The sequence below is a fragment of the Phacochoerus africanus genome, chromosome 4, assembly GCF_016906955.1.
Source record: "Phacochoerus africanus isolate WHEZ1 chromosome 4, ROS_Pafr_v1, whole genome shotgun sequence".
NCBI lineage: Eukaryota > Metazoa > Chordata > Mammalia > Artiodactyla > Suidae > Phacochoerus > Phacochoerus africanus.
This window is the reverse complement of record NC_062547.1, coordinates 83,067,648-83,081,803: the sequence shown is the minus strand read 5'-3', so window position 1 is coordinate 83,081,803 and position 14,156 is coordinate 83,067,648. Positions and strand designations below refer to the sequence as shown.

General features: G+C 41.2%; 1 protein-coding gene across 4 annotated transcripts in view; it reads right to left on the bottom strand.

Annotated features, from left to right (window-relative positions):
* ARHGEF28 (Rho guanine nucleotide exchange factor 28) overlaps nt 1–14,156 on the bottom strand; it is a 340,195-nt gene that overhangs the window by 92,311 nt on the left and 233,728 nt on the right. For 2 of the 4 annotated variants that reach the window (XM_047778093.1, XM_047778095.1), the window contains 5 exons: nt 11,583–11,694; nt 8,080–8,166; nt 7,420–7,462; nt 2,334–2,457; nt 1,876–2,008 (listed from right to left, as the gene is read on the bottom strand). In XM_047778093.1, the coding sequence (XP_047634049.1) occupies nt 1,876–2,008; nt 2,334–2,457; nt 7,420–7,462; nt 8,080–8,166; nt 11,583–11,694 (499 nt within the window). The remainder of the gene's footprint in view (nt 1–1,875; nt 2,009–2,333; nt 2,458–7,419; nt 7,463–8,079; nt 8,167–11,582; nt 11,695–14,156) is intronic. The other 2 variants (XM_047778094.1, XM_047778096.1) reach the window with 1 other exon arrangement.

Genomic DNA, 14,156 nt, shown 5'->3' with positions numbered 1-14,156 from the left:
CCGAATCCTTAACCCATTGAATGAGGCCAGGGGTTGAACCCGAATCCTCATGGGACACTATGTTGGGTTCTTAACCTGATGAGCCACGAAGAAACTCCATATACATTTAAAAAAAATTTTTTTTTGGTCTTTTTGTCTTTTTAGGGCCGCACTCATGGCAAATGGAGGTTCCCAGGCTAGGGGTCCAATCGGAGCTATAGCTGAGGGCCTCCACCACAGCCACAGCAACATGGGATCCAAGCAGTGTCTGTAACCTACGCCACAGCTCACAGCAATGCCGGATCCTTAACCCACTGAGTGAGGCCAGGGATCAAACTCGCATCCTCACAGATGCTAGTTGGATTCGCTAACCACTGAGCCACGACAGGAACTCCACATTTAAATTTTTAATTCAATCATTGCTGAGTTGCGTAATGAAGAACTTTACCCATAACCCTTTCCTGCTCTTTACTTCCCCATATGCTCCCACCCCACCTAATTCTGGCCACCACCAATTACCATGAAATGGATTTCACCCTCTCTGGGCCTGAGATCTTTTGTGCTGAATTATTCTTGCACGCCACAAATATTTACCAAGCACTTATGATGCACAAGCATTGTTCTAGGTACTGTGGATCCAATAGAGAAGAAAATCAACAGATAAAAATCCTTCCACATAGAATTTATATTCTGAGGAAGGAAACAGATAATTGATACATGAAACAGAGAGTTAGATGATGATAAAAAGGGAGGGAAGAAGGGGTGTTGGAATGAGCCAAGCATGGGGTGGTCAGGAAAGGATTGACTAGGGGATGTTATCTGAGCCCATCTGAAGGAGGCGAGGGGGCAGAGGTGTGTCTACCTGCAGGGAGAGGCCTGCAGGCAGAGGGAACAGTAGGAAAGGTGCCATGGCAGAAGTGTGCCTGGCGTGCTGGAAGAACAGCAAAGACGACAGAGAGACTGAAGCAGAGGAGCCGGGCGAGGGGACAACAGGAGAGATCATGGGGGCCCTTGCAGCCACTGTCCAGGCTTTGGCCATCCTCAGGGATGGCAGGAAGCAGACAGAGGATCTGAAACCGGGATACATTCTATGACAAACTCATCTGGGCTGAGGTTTTTGAGAACAGATATTTTGAGAACTACGATTTTGGAGTAAAAGCACAAGGAAACCAGCTGCAGAGCTATTGAAATGGTGGCTTTAGACCAGGGTGATAATAATGGCAGGGCTGAGAAGTAGCTGGCTTCCATATATTTTTTGAAGACAGAGTCTAGAAGAAGGCTAAAGGATTGGACGTGGATCAAGAGAGGCATAAAGAAATAAATACGCCAAGATTTGGGCCATGAGCATTTGATTGGAATGATAGAACTGCCATTAACTAAGAGGATCGGCTTGTCGGTGGACACAGGAGGTGGAGGACAGAGATCCATTTGGGATACGTAACGTGAGCTGCTGTTCAGACATCCGAGTAGAGACACTAGTAGCTGGGGAGGTATACAAGGTTGGGGTTCTGGGAGACTGTCACTTGGGGACCAAAAGTATGGACTCGACCATCATGAGTCACTGCTTGGTAATAAAAACCACATAAAAAGGAGCTCAGTGGGTTAAGGATCTGGTATTGTCACTGCTGTGGCTCAGGTTTGATGACCCGGGAACCTCTGCATGCTATGGGTGTGGCAAAGAAAGGAAGAAAGGAAGGGAAGAAGGAAGAAAGAAAAAGAGAAAGAGAGAGAGGGAGGAAGGGAGGAAGGAAGGAAGAAAAACAATTGAAGAAATCACACATATACACGAAAACAAAAGTCTATGTGAAGCTGCTTAGCAATGGCACTCTTCTCAGGAAGCTTCCTGTCTGGGGCAGCAAGACATGAAGACAGCACACACAGAGTGTAAGAACTTACTGGAACACTGGAACGACTCTTTCCCCAGGAGAGTTTTATCACAAACCCAACACGGCAGGACCCCAGAGAATGTTCCAGGGACAAATTGATGTCGACTCAGTTTCTCTTTGTCTTTGGCATCCTTGCCTTTTGTCTTCAGATGTGGCAGCAGCAGCAATGTGGGGGAATAAGAAAAAAGGAATGCTGAGAATCGGCTGACGTACAGAAGTCCCGCAAAGTCTCTAAGCGTTCTATCAGACTACGGGGACCGCACATGGAGAAGCACAGAAACGCCAAGATCCACCAGCACCCGGGACGTGGTCTCAGTGTTTCTAACAACCCGGATGATACTCCCTAAGAAATACAGAGGATTTCAAATATGGGCATAAAACCTAAGGTAAGTGACTTCAAAGGGAAAGCGGAAACTGTACCAGTTGCTCTATACTGTGTAGGAGACACAGACACAAAACCCCACGTACCTTAGATTTATTCCGAGGGCTGGTCATCCTGTTCATGAGGAAGCTGAATGTTCGGCTCACTTTGTATTTTTCAGACTCCGATTTGGCAGGTATGATGCATTTATCCCACTCTTCTTCCTGAATTCTACAAAAAGGCATCTGTTACCAAGGCTTATGAGACTTAATAGAGGGAGCAAAAAACAGCAGCTGTACACCTGTGTTTATGAATGACACAGAGGTGTATTTTCTACATGTTTTTACAAGACATGTTATACATACATATAAACACAGAGATGTATTTTATACATGTTTTTACCCATACTTTATACATATGTATTTGCACACCTATTTTTCAGGTTTTAATGGTCATTCTAAAGATAGAATAGATACTATTAAAAACACATCTAACAGATGAATGGGTGGGTAGGTGGATAAAGCAAAAATCTCTCTGTTAACAACTACAGAATCTAAGTGGTGGAAATACGTATTCTAGTACATAATTCTTTCGGCTTTTCTGTATACTTACAAATATTTCATATTAGAATAGTGGAGAAATAAAGGAACTCAGACATAATTTTACTCTGAAAACTGTTCCTCTTTCTGCTCACTATGCTAATAGAATTTTCCTAGCACAGAGAAGCCAAATAACAAATGACATGAAACTGGATTTTATTTGTTTTTGGAACAGAGATAATGCTCAGCAGACACACATTTCCTTAGTCAACACAGCCTGAGAAAGACATCGCCTGCCTCATGGCTCCATCCCTCCCACTCAATCAGGCTCTTTGCAACCTGAGACTCTCTAGGTTGCAAAGGAGAGAAGATTGTGGAAACTGCACCCCTCTACACCCCCCAGTAAGAGACAAGCTAGAGGCAATTGCACCCGATCTGTGAACACGCTGAACATCACTGATGTTCCTCTAATCCACAGAATCATTCTTTCCGGCGGTGGGGGGGGAGGGAGTCCCAGAGGTGAAGAAGAAACCTTCCCGGAACGTTTGTATTTCCCGTGGAACTTTCTCTGATGGCCTTATATTTCTAATATCATTACAGAGAGAGAAAGAGTGAAAATATTAAAGACGACCCTCTGCAGATTATGTCAGACAGGGTGAACATTTCACAACTGTCATTTCTCCTACGCCTTGAACTTCTCTTTGGTCCACATTAGTGGAACCAGTTTTCAAAAGCAATCGTACTATTGATATGTATCGAAATACATACGATTACATTTTATGAAAATGCGTTCAATGACAACTTTTTAGGATTTCAGTTTTTCTCATCTGATCCAAGACTAAATTTTCTCTAATGCCCTTTCTCACGCTGACATATAATGTGTCCTTACCTGGTACATGTTAAACAAAACTAAGGTATTTACCCTCTATATTAGATAGTTGAGAGTTCAAACCTATGAGGGCATTTAGAATAAATAATCAGGGACCTCAGAGCTGCCTCTTGGTAACACAGATCTAAAGGTACAGGCAGGATGGTGTGTGACCTGCCACTCGAATCCTGCAATTAGTGAATCTGGGTTTGCTACTTAGAGAAAAGAGTAGGAAAAAGTTAGAAAGGAAGAAGGTAAACAGAAGCGAATGTGCCCTACAACCACTCAGAGGAACACAAGGAACTCAGATGCTCTCATTTCCTTTCTATGGCCACAGCCACCTCCTTCGATGACTCCCTGGTTAATATCCATAAATTTCCATACCTCTTGTGTCTTAAGCATCCTAATTTGAAAAATTCATGGGATAACATTCAACAGGCTCACTTTTGGAATGGGGGGTGGGTGGGAGGACCTGTTTGAGAGCTTAGAAAGAATCCTCTCTGCTCCTTTTGTGAGCCCACCAAGACCCACCCAGTGCCTGAAAGGGGAGCAGCATGATGAGGACATCTAAATGTCGGGATGAAAGAATAATAAGGACAATGTGAATTCCGAGGTCAAGAAGCCCTCTGCACTACTTCGCAGCAGGAACACAACTATACTCTCTTAAAGAAAAGAAAATGAATTCTTGTTGACCCAACTCAGCTCCCAATTCCCCAGGCCTTGGAAGACTATATCAAGAACAAGGTTCCAGTTTTGATTTAAAACCTACAAATGCACCTCAACTACCATATATCTTATAGACTTCCACAACATAACATAAGATTATACCACTTAATTTGTAACTTTAAAGGTTGATTGGAGCCAGGACATGACAAAGTAAACTTAAAACCTTAAAACACTAAATATTAAAAACTCAGAATTGTCTCACATGGTAGATGTAGGAATATCAGAGACATGACCCACTTTCAGATTATGAGATTGGGAAACACTGTGTATCCTCTGGGCACATGCAGAAAATTGGCCAATTCCATGTTTCAAACCTAACTCTGTGGTTTTACTTGCGTAACAACTAGGTACTTTAGAGAAGAACTCAGAAGGGAAAAATCCTCAACTGCTTTCACAACAGAATGTAAAAAGCTTTTCAATTTATAACAATCTGGAAAAAATTTACTTAAACTCTTTCAACATCCCAGAACAAGCATGTCTAACTCTATTATCAATTTGGTGACCAATGGAATTACCCACAATACAGTTTTATAAGCCCCATTCTTTTTAATAGGTAATCAGACATTTACGGTATCCTAAAAATATGGATATAGCCTCAATATCTTAACCCTAAACCTATTATGTTTACTATGTATTTTTTAAAAGAACTGGGCATCTATCTAAGTGGTTAAAAAAAAAAAACCCCAACTGTGATTGGGTCACTCTGCCGTACAACAGAAATTGAAGAAACATTGTAAATCAACTATATATTAAAAAAAAAAAAAGCTCTAACTATCCAAACTGAAAATTGACATGGTGATATTTCATCTTTGAACACTCAGATACTTAGGTTTTTTTTTTTAAAAAAAAAAAGGTAATACATGTAATAGATTTAAAATAGATGGTGACAATCACATAACTGAGTCATGCCATATCATCTTTAAGAAGCTGGGGTAGATCAAGTGTCTGCTCTGACAGGGATGAGTCTGCAAGGTCTGGAGCGAGCCCTCTTTTACCTGGTTGCATCCTTTTCCAGAAACTAAGTGGTGAACATAAACAAGGGAATTCTGAAGAAGGCAAGCCCTTGAGGAAATATAACATCACCAAAGCCAAGAAGCAGGTCTAGCCAGGGATCTTACTAGCGTATCCAACAAGATACCAGGGGCACACTAGGTGAGATGAAAGGTCTATTCTGCCAGACATGACTAAGAAAGTGAGATGCTTTCAGGATGGAGACAGACAAATGAACAGTAAAGAAAGAGGAATGAGGGGAGTTCCCATCATGGCGCAGTGGAAATAAGTCTGACTAGGAACCATGAGGTTGTGGGTTTGATCCCTGGCCTCGCTCAGTGCGTTAAGGATCCAGCGTTGCCGTGAGCTGTGGTGTAGGTCACAGATGAGGCCCAGATCTGGTGTTGCTGTGGCCGTGGTGTAGGCTGGCAGCTATACCTCTGATTTGACCCCTAGCCTGGGAACCTCCATATGCCGTGGGTGGGACCCTAAAAGGCAAAAAAAAGGTGGGGGGGAATGAATAGGCTGCTTCCTATACATCCCATCCAAGTTAACACAATTTATAGGCTGATATTTAACCAATTATGACACTGGCTCTTTTAGTCTTAAATCCCTCTTCTAATGGAAAATATTTTTGATTAAAAACAAATCTTTCCAATCCATCCATTACTTCTCCAATTATTAAAAAGATGGCAAAGAGAAGACTGCTAACCAAGATGACGACCAGGATGATGAATAAATTCCAGAGTTAGGCAGTAAATCACTTCAATGCAGTAATAAATATAAGCTGCTTAAAACAGTGCCAGGTACATAAAAACGCTCAACAATGCTCAGTTGGTGCAGCTCCTGCTGTCATGTTCATCACTGCTCTGATGTCCTCTTCATCAGCAGCCTATTCTTACAGGGCAGTCTTAGTCTTTCTCTGTTTTTATCCTTTCAAAATTTCTTTTCTGGTCTCCAAAACATAGGGATGAACAAAAGGAGATTTTTTTTTTCTTATTCATACTTTAAATCTAAGAGCAGAAGAGTCCATCTTGATCTATATAGTAAAAGGCTTGAGAGTTTGAGCATTAAAATCATTCAAATTAAAACCATTTTCCTCCTTTCCACGTGGTCTCTCAAAGCCAAACACTTGTGCCATTTATGCCAGTCCTGACATATCCCGGGGCTATTTCACAGGGTGATTCATGAGCAGTTAGTTTCTCAAGATCAACAATCCAGGCTGCTCACTAGTCAGCCTTCCAAGCTTTCCTTCAAGGACAGTTTTACCTTCTAGGGGAAAGAGCAGCTTAGGCGTCCAGCTTTCACATCTGTGTATTAATAGGAAAACTGATATTGCTCCAAGTACTTTCTGTATCATTTATTCTTTGTTTCAAACCTAATTTTTTTTTCTTTTTTTTTTTTTTGCTTTTTAGGGCCGCACCTGCAGCATATGAAAGCTCCCAGGCTAGGGGTCAAATTGGAGCTGCAGCTGCCGGCCTACACCACAGCCACAGACATGCTGGATCCAAATGCATTGGCAACCTACATCGCAGCGTGCAGCTTGTGTGGCAATGCCGGATCCTTAACCCACTGAGCAAGGCCGGGGATCAAACCCCCATCCTCATGAATCCTAGCTGGGTTCATAACCTGCTGAGCCGCAAAGGAAATTCCTCAAACTCAATACTCCTAAGCATTACTCCATAACAACAGATGGCAGAAATGTTTAGGTACTTGCCATAACTGACCACCCAGGGGCCTGTTACCTTAGTAGTCTTCCTATTGTGGTGGATGGATCTAGCGGGACCTTAATGCTGTTCTAAAGCAAGTGGTCTTCACACTGCGCCCCACGGTCCTATCCTCTACACATGTTTGGCTCCGAAATAGACCTGAGTCCCCAGTCCTGAGGGCTGCTCATCTGAGGACCAAAAGGAACAGCTGGTAAACCTCCATCCACACAGATCATAAAGGGAGAAAGGAGTCAGGCAGGCTCATTATGTAGAAACCTCTCACGAGCTATGGAACAGGCATCAACATGTTTCCAAAGATGGATCAAGCAGTCCCTCAGGAAATGGGGAATAGTTAAAATACCTTTTTTCTCTTGGTGGCTCCGGTAAGCTGTAAGCTCTTTGCTCTACAAGACACAGAACGATAAAATGAAAACGAAGGCAGACAAACCAGCAGTCATGTGTTAGTCTGACATGCACGCTCTCAATCGTACATTACACATTATACATACCCCCAGTTAGAAAATAATGGGAAAACAAGTCATTTCGTATAACTAAGGCAGTGCTCAGCTATCTTTATCACTTTCCTTGGTTTGGAGAGAATGGGCAGGAGGCCAGCACTGGGCAACATTTAATGACTTTATGAACTAAGTTAGTATCAGCGAGGGGCAGCAGGCATTTTCAAAAGTGCGGAAAATCAATGTGATTTTTCTGGATATTTCTCACCAGAGCTCCAACCCTTAATCATCACACTAATTCTCCGACCCACAGAATCAATAAATATCTTAACCGCTTTATAGCAAAGCTTAAAAGAAAAGTCTTGAAGGCCAGCATAGGGAAGAGGCACTTTCAATACAGTTGTAACGTCTTTGCAGAGCAGCCAGTTCAGGGATGTGCTTTGTGGCTTGTGGGGAGGCGGGGAGCAGCCTTTCTCACTGGATTTGGGGGTGGGGGAGTAGAAGAGGCAGGCCCCTGCAAGCAGCTTAGATCCATGCCATCTTGTCTCCCAAACTGGGGTACTTACTACAGGGATGAAGCAGAGACACTGATTTAGACAGTGAGAGAGACAGAGACGGAAGGACGGAACAACGGCCAGGGTGGAGCACACCACCTACAGAGCAGGGACAAATCCTTTACCGTTACCATCTGCAGGAGCCAAGAGGCAAAACGAGGTTGCAAAGGGAGATGGGCCCTTTGGAGGAAACCTAATAAACACACCTCTGCTGAAATGTGGAAATATCCATGTTGACCCAATACTATCTTGTAGGTCATAGATAAGCTACTCTGAAGAACGTGAAGATTTTATTGCCATTAAATATTCTGCAAATTAAGTCACAGGCAGAAATCATAATCCTTATTGTATGCAGACAGAGGTTTCAGGAAAAGAAGCCACATATCCAAAATAATCAAGCTATAAAGCAGGAGAATCAGACTTAGGCAACTGGAGATTAATAGGAGTCCCCCCATGAGGGCACAAGGAGTTTCAAAAGCACTTTTGCTTCACTCCTGAAGTTCTTAAACAGAGAGCACTTTTGTTCATCTTGGAGAGGCTGTAATTATCATTTCAGTATTGAGAATATTCCTTTCTATCTAAGCCTATGTGTACCAAAAAGGAATTATAGAGCTGGATTTTGTTTTACGTATACAAGTATTTAATAATAAACTTGCCACCATCGCACTAGAGGCTCAGAACAAACAAACAAAGAAGCAAAGAAAAGCATGAGAAGTGAGAGTAAGTCACCCTTTGGAAGTGACAGGAAAGAGAAAACATATAAATAAGTAGAAAAAGGACTCAAGACCATCCTATCTTTGTGTATCTGTGTTACAGCTCACTTATGGGAGTTTTCCACTGAGAAAAAAGAGATCTGAACTCTAATCAAGTAGAAAAAAAAAAAATGGGGAATCATTCAAAACTCATTGAGAGAGGATTTGCATGAACACGTGTCAATTTACCTCTCAGTAAGTAGACTCAACAATGATATATTAGCATACATTTTTGAAGTGGTCAGGCTTTCACGCCTGTGCTTTGATCACATATACACATAGAGCTAAAAGTATTTCTTCTTCCTTAAGCGTTAAATTATCCTTCCTAGTCCTATGATTTTGACCGACCTAAACAGTATCAATCCAAAAATTTGCTACCATTGAGGAATATCCACTGGAATCTTTGTACATTTAGTGTGTAGCCTCTATCTAATTCTTACCTTCTGGAGAATATCAAACTTCATTCAATAGGCCTGTTTTTAAACATATTGTCTAAAGATAAGCTTTTATTCACAGAAAAACCAAAGAAATTGATGTCAGCTTTTTATTCTGATTCAAATACAAAGATTTAAGGACTGTATGTAAAGCAAAAATATCCTTCCGTATTCATTAAGGATTTCATAAATCATGGCTCTTCGCCCTTCTCAACCATCAATTTCCTCTCAGTCTTTTGGGATTTCAAACATAGAACTGTCCAAATTTAAAAATCAGAGAGATACTACGGTATAAAGGCAAAGGTACCATTTTGCACACAATACAGAAGACTTAAAGGTGTTTGCCAAATAGTACATTAAGTTGTCATCTCTAAGACTATTAGTGAAAAGGTGTCAAAGCTGCCATTAAAAGGAATCCCAACCTAAACTAAAGTTAGGGAGACCTAGAGATCCTAGAAAGGTTTATGGAACTGAAAAAATCCCAGGGCTAATTCAATCCCTCTTCTATTCCTGTCTGCTCCAGGGAACTGTTTCCTTTCTGTCTCTTAGTTCTTTTTCTCCATCTTCCCATTCTAAAAATCAAAACTGACATTTATTATCAGTGTTGTTTTCTCTTATTCCAGAAAGAACAGGGAAAAAAATGCCCAGCAGCACTTGTTTTGGATTTCCATATATCTTTGCTAAACACATTCGACAAATATTTATTGAACATCTCCCATACATGAGTCATTGGTTTAGGGCGGCAGTTCTAAGCACAAATATTATGCTTTCGATACTGGTCCCTATAGCATAAAAATGCAAAATAATGATAATGTAATAGAGCAAGAAGGAGAAAGGAAAGAGAAAATCCTATTTTTAAATATTCTACATTGAGAAGTTGAGAATACTTAAACATGGAGTTCCCGTCATGGCGCAGTGGTTAACGAATCCGACTAGGAACCATGAGGTTGCGGGTTCGGTCCCTGCCCTTGCTCAGTGGGTTAACGATCCGGCGTTGCCGTGAGCTGTGGTGTAGGTTGCAGACGCGGCTCAGATCCCGCGTTGCTGTGGCTCTGGCGTAGGCCGGTGGCTACAGCTCCGATTCAACCCCTAGCCTGGGAACCTCCATATGCCACGGGAGCGGCCCAAGAAATAGCAACAACAACAACAACAAAAAGACAAAAAAAAAAAAGAGAATACTTAAACACATCTCTTGTTTCCTGATCTCTTAAGGAAAATAGAAAAATAAAGGCATTATCCAATACATTGACAAAGATTAATTATAATGCTATACATTACAGATTGACATTAATACTTGCAAATACACTTTTAAATGTAATTATTACATAATATATTATGCACAAAAAGTATGAAATAATTACATTTCAAAATCAAGTTGAAAATTGGGGTAGTGGCTGAGAGGCAACTCTCAGTTGCCCATAATTGATCTGAATTCATTTTTGAAAATTCATCAAGCTATATTCATCAAGCTATATTCTTATGATGTGCATCCCTTTCTATAGGTATATTATATTTAAATTTAAATTTTATTGTATAAAAGTTGTATTTCTTTTTTTTTCTTTTTTTTTTTTTTTGTCTTTTTAGGGCCACACCCAGGCATATGGAAGTTCCCAGGCTCGGGGTTGAATCAGAGCTATAGCTGTCAGCCTACACCACAGCCACAGCAACATGTGATCCGAGCCGAGTCTGCAACCTACACCACAGCTCATGGCAACGCCAGATTCTTAACCCACTGAGTGAGGCCAGGGATCGAACCTGCATCCTCATGGATCCTAGTCGGTTTCGTTAACCACTGAGCCACGACGGGAACTCCTAAAAGTTATATCTCTGATTGCTTACATTGGCCAAAAAAAATGTTGACATATATTTACTTGTGTTTCAAGTATGTTCTGTTATTTCAACTTTCTAAAGTCTCTTGCTAACTAAAGAAATGAAGAAAATCCATTTTGCAATGCTTTGCCTCTAAGGAGCTGGATTATTTCAGTAATTTAGCTGTAGGACAAAAGTAACTTTTATAATTTACTTAAATAAAATTCTCTAAGGCCCCCTCCCAAATGAAACTAGAATAAATTTTAGTTTACACTATCCTTGAGGAAAACATTTTATTCAAAGAATAAGGCAACAGAGAGATGTGTACATATTTGTAACTTCATCAAAATCAAATTTATAACTCGTCTGATTTTCAATGAGACAAGAATTTCGTTCATCTTAGAAGAATCAATTTTTGAAAATACTTGCCTGCTGCTCTTATATACTATATGCGCTTTCACTAACTGAAAACCTGCTCTGGACAAGAATGCTTAACAGCTAAATAGTAAATAATGCTTACCTTCAACTGAATTGCACACTGTAAAATCACGTATCAATCGCGTTTTCCCTAAAGAAATTTTAGGTGATGAGCAGGAATAAGAACGTGAGCGGACTCCAGAAAGCAATGATTCCTAAAAGAAATCATAACAAAATCTTTAAAAAATTCTACAGAAGACTTGAAAGTATATGCTCATCATCAGTGTTACTAAATCAGGACCTTTGAAGAAAGATTCAACCTAAATGCTTCTGTTGTGATCTTATTAAAGGTTTGTTTCTGTCTGCCTCTCACAACTTTAAAATTTGTACTGTCTTTCTAATGCTTTAGTAAACTTCAGCTTTGGGGGAAAATGCCTATATGTACCTTATAATACAATTATGATATTTCAACCAACTTGGTTAAAAGTGAAAAATTCAGTCGTGTGTCTTTTTCTCTTGGTATTTCTATGAGTTTGACTTTTTTTAAAACCTGAGCTGTCATTTATTTTTGTTCTTTTATACGATAGCACTTAAGCAAAATTCTGTATTAACTGAGATCTCGCTATATAAAAATCATTAGAAAGTAGAGAAAAGCCACTTAAAATTACGTTTTTAAAAGTTCCCCACAAGTAGTTCCCATCGTGGCTCAATGGATTAAGAACCCAAATGGTGTCTGTGAGGATGCGGGTTCAATCCCCGGCCTCGCTCAGTGGGTTAAGGACCTGGCATTGCCACAAGCTGTGGTGTAGGTCACAGCTGGAGCTCTGATTCGACCTCTAGCCCCGGAACCTCCGTATGCCACAGGTGCAGCTGTAAAAAAAAAAAAAAGTTCCCAACAACTATTTAAGTTTGTAATGTTAGCTGCTGTCTCTAGGAAAGAATGCATTATACAAATCTTTTTAGCCTGTGCTCATCTTTTTTTCTGTCTTTTCTAGGGCCGAAACTGTGGTACATGGAGGTTCCCAGGCTAGGGGTCGAATCGGAGCTGTAGCCACCAGCCTACACCAGAGCCACAGCAACGCAGGATCCAAGCTGTGTTCATGACCTACACCACAGCTCACAGCAATGCCGGATCCTCAACCCACTGATTGAGGCCAGGGATTGAACCCACAATCTCACGGTTCCTAGTCGGATTTGTTAAACACTGAGCCATGACGGGAACTCCCTGTGCTCATCTTTCAACAGACCTTTCCAGCACTTCCTGAGATGATGTCTGAACTACCACTAATTTATATACGCTGTATTTTATTCCTTTTAAATTATCTGCTATTTTCTTCCTATTCTCCCAACTACATATTATTTCTATTATTATATTGGCAACATATGTGAAAATGCAAGATGGCAAGATAATTAAAACATGCTTTTCTTAACATGTTACAGAAATTTAAATGAATACACACTAGAATTCATTAAAACCATTTATGGAACCCAAATCCCATCCAACAGAGGCCTAGTGGCCTTGGGCTTTATTCCACACCCCCAGCACACCCATTTTTAAGATACCACTTAAGGTCAGAGGTAAAAGAAAGTAGCGAAAAATTTGTTATTAAAATTAAGCCATCAGTGAAGTTCCCATCGTGGCGCAGCAGAAACGAATCCAACTAGGAACCATGAGGTTGTGGGTTCAATCCCTGGCCTCACTTAGTGGGTTAAGGATCTGGCGTTGCCATGAACTGTGGTGTAGGTTGAAGACAAGGCTTGGATTTGGCGTTGTTGTGGCTGTGGTGTAGGCCAGCAGCTACAGTTCTGATTGGACCCCTAGCCTGGGAACCTCCATATGCCGAGGGTGCGGCCCTAAAAAGACAAAAGACAGAAAAGAAATTAATTAATTAAAATTAAGCCATCAGCAACTGTCCCTCACCGGCAGTTTTCTCCTTTCCTCTGCCTAAGTGAGAGCACATGGTTGCCCTAGGCTCGTGGTTTAGTTAAATTGCCTGGAGGAAAGTTGAAAACCCTGCTTTGAAGGGTCTTGGGCCACGGCTCCCTGACCATCTTACCGGGAAAGACCCAGTGGGCCAGGGTGTCGGAAAGGCCAACCCAAATTGTCCTATAACCCTAACAGAGAGTTGGTTACAAAGGGCCCTCACCAATCACCATCCTCTGCATTTAAGTCATCATGGTAATCATTTTTCATAATGGGACTTTGAAAATTATCCAGAATTCTTTGGCAAAAAGTTATACAGAGTAACCGTAGAAACAAGGCAAGATATATTTTATAGGACAGATTCTTATTAAAAGTGAACAACATGGGATTATTTCACAAAGAATTCGTTTTCTTTTTTTTTTTTTTTGTCTTTTTGCCTTTTCTAGGGCCGCTTCCCGCAGCATATGGAGGTTCTTGGGCTAGGGGTCTAATCAGAGCTGTAGCCGCCAGCCTACACCGCAGCCACAGCCACAGCAACTCGGGATCCGAGCTGCATCTGCAACCTATACCACATCTCTCGGCAACGCCAGATCCTTAACCCACTGAGCAAGGCCAGGGATTGAACCCACAACCTCATGGTTCCTAGTTGGATTCGTTAACCACTGTGCCACAATGGGAACTCCAAGAATTACTTTTCATCCAAGTAATGAGGAGTTGTTCACAATTCTTCTCAAAATGAAAAACCATCAAGTT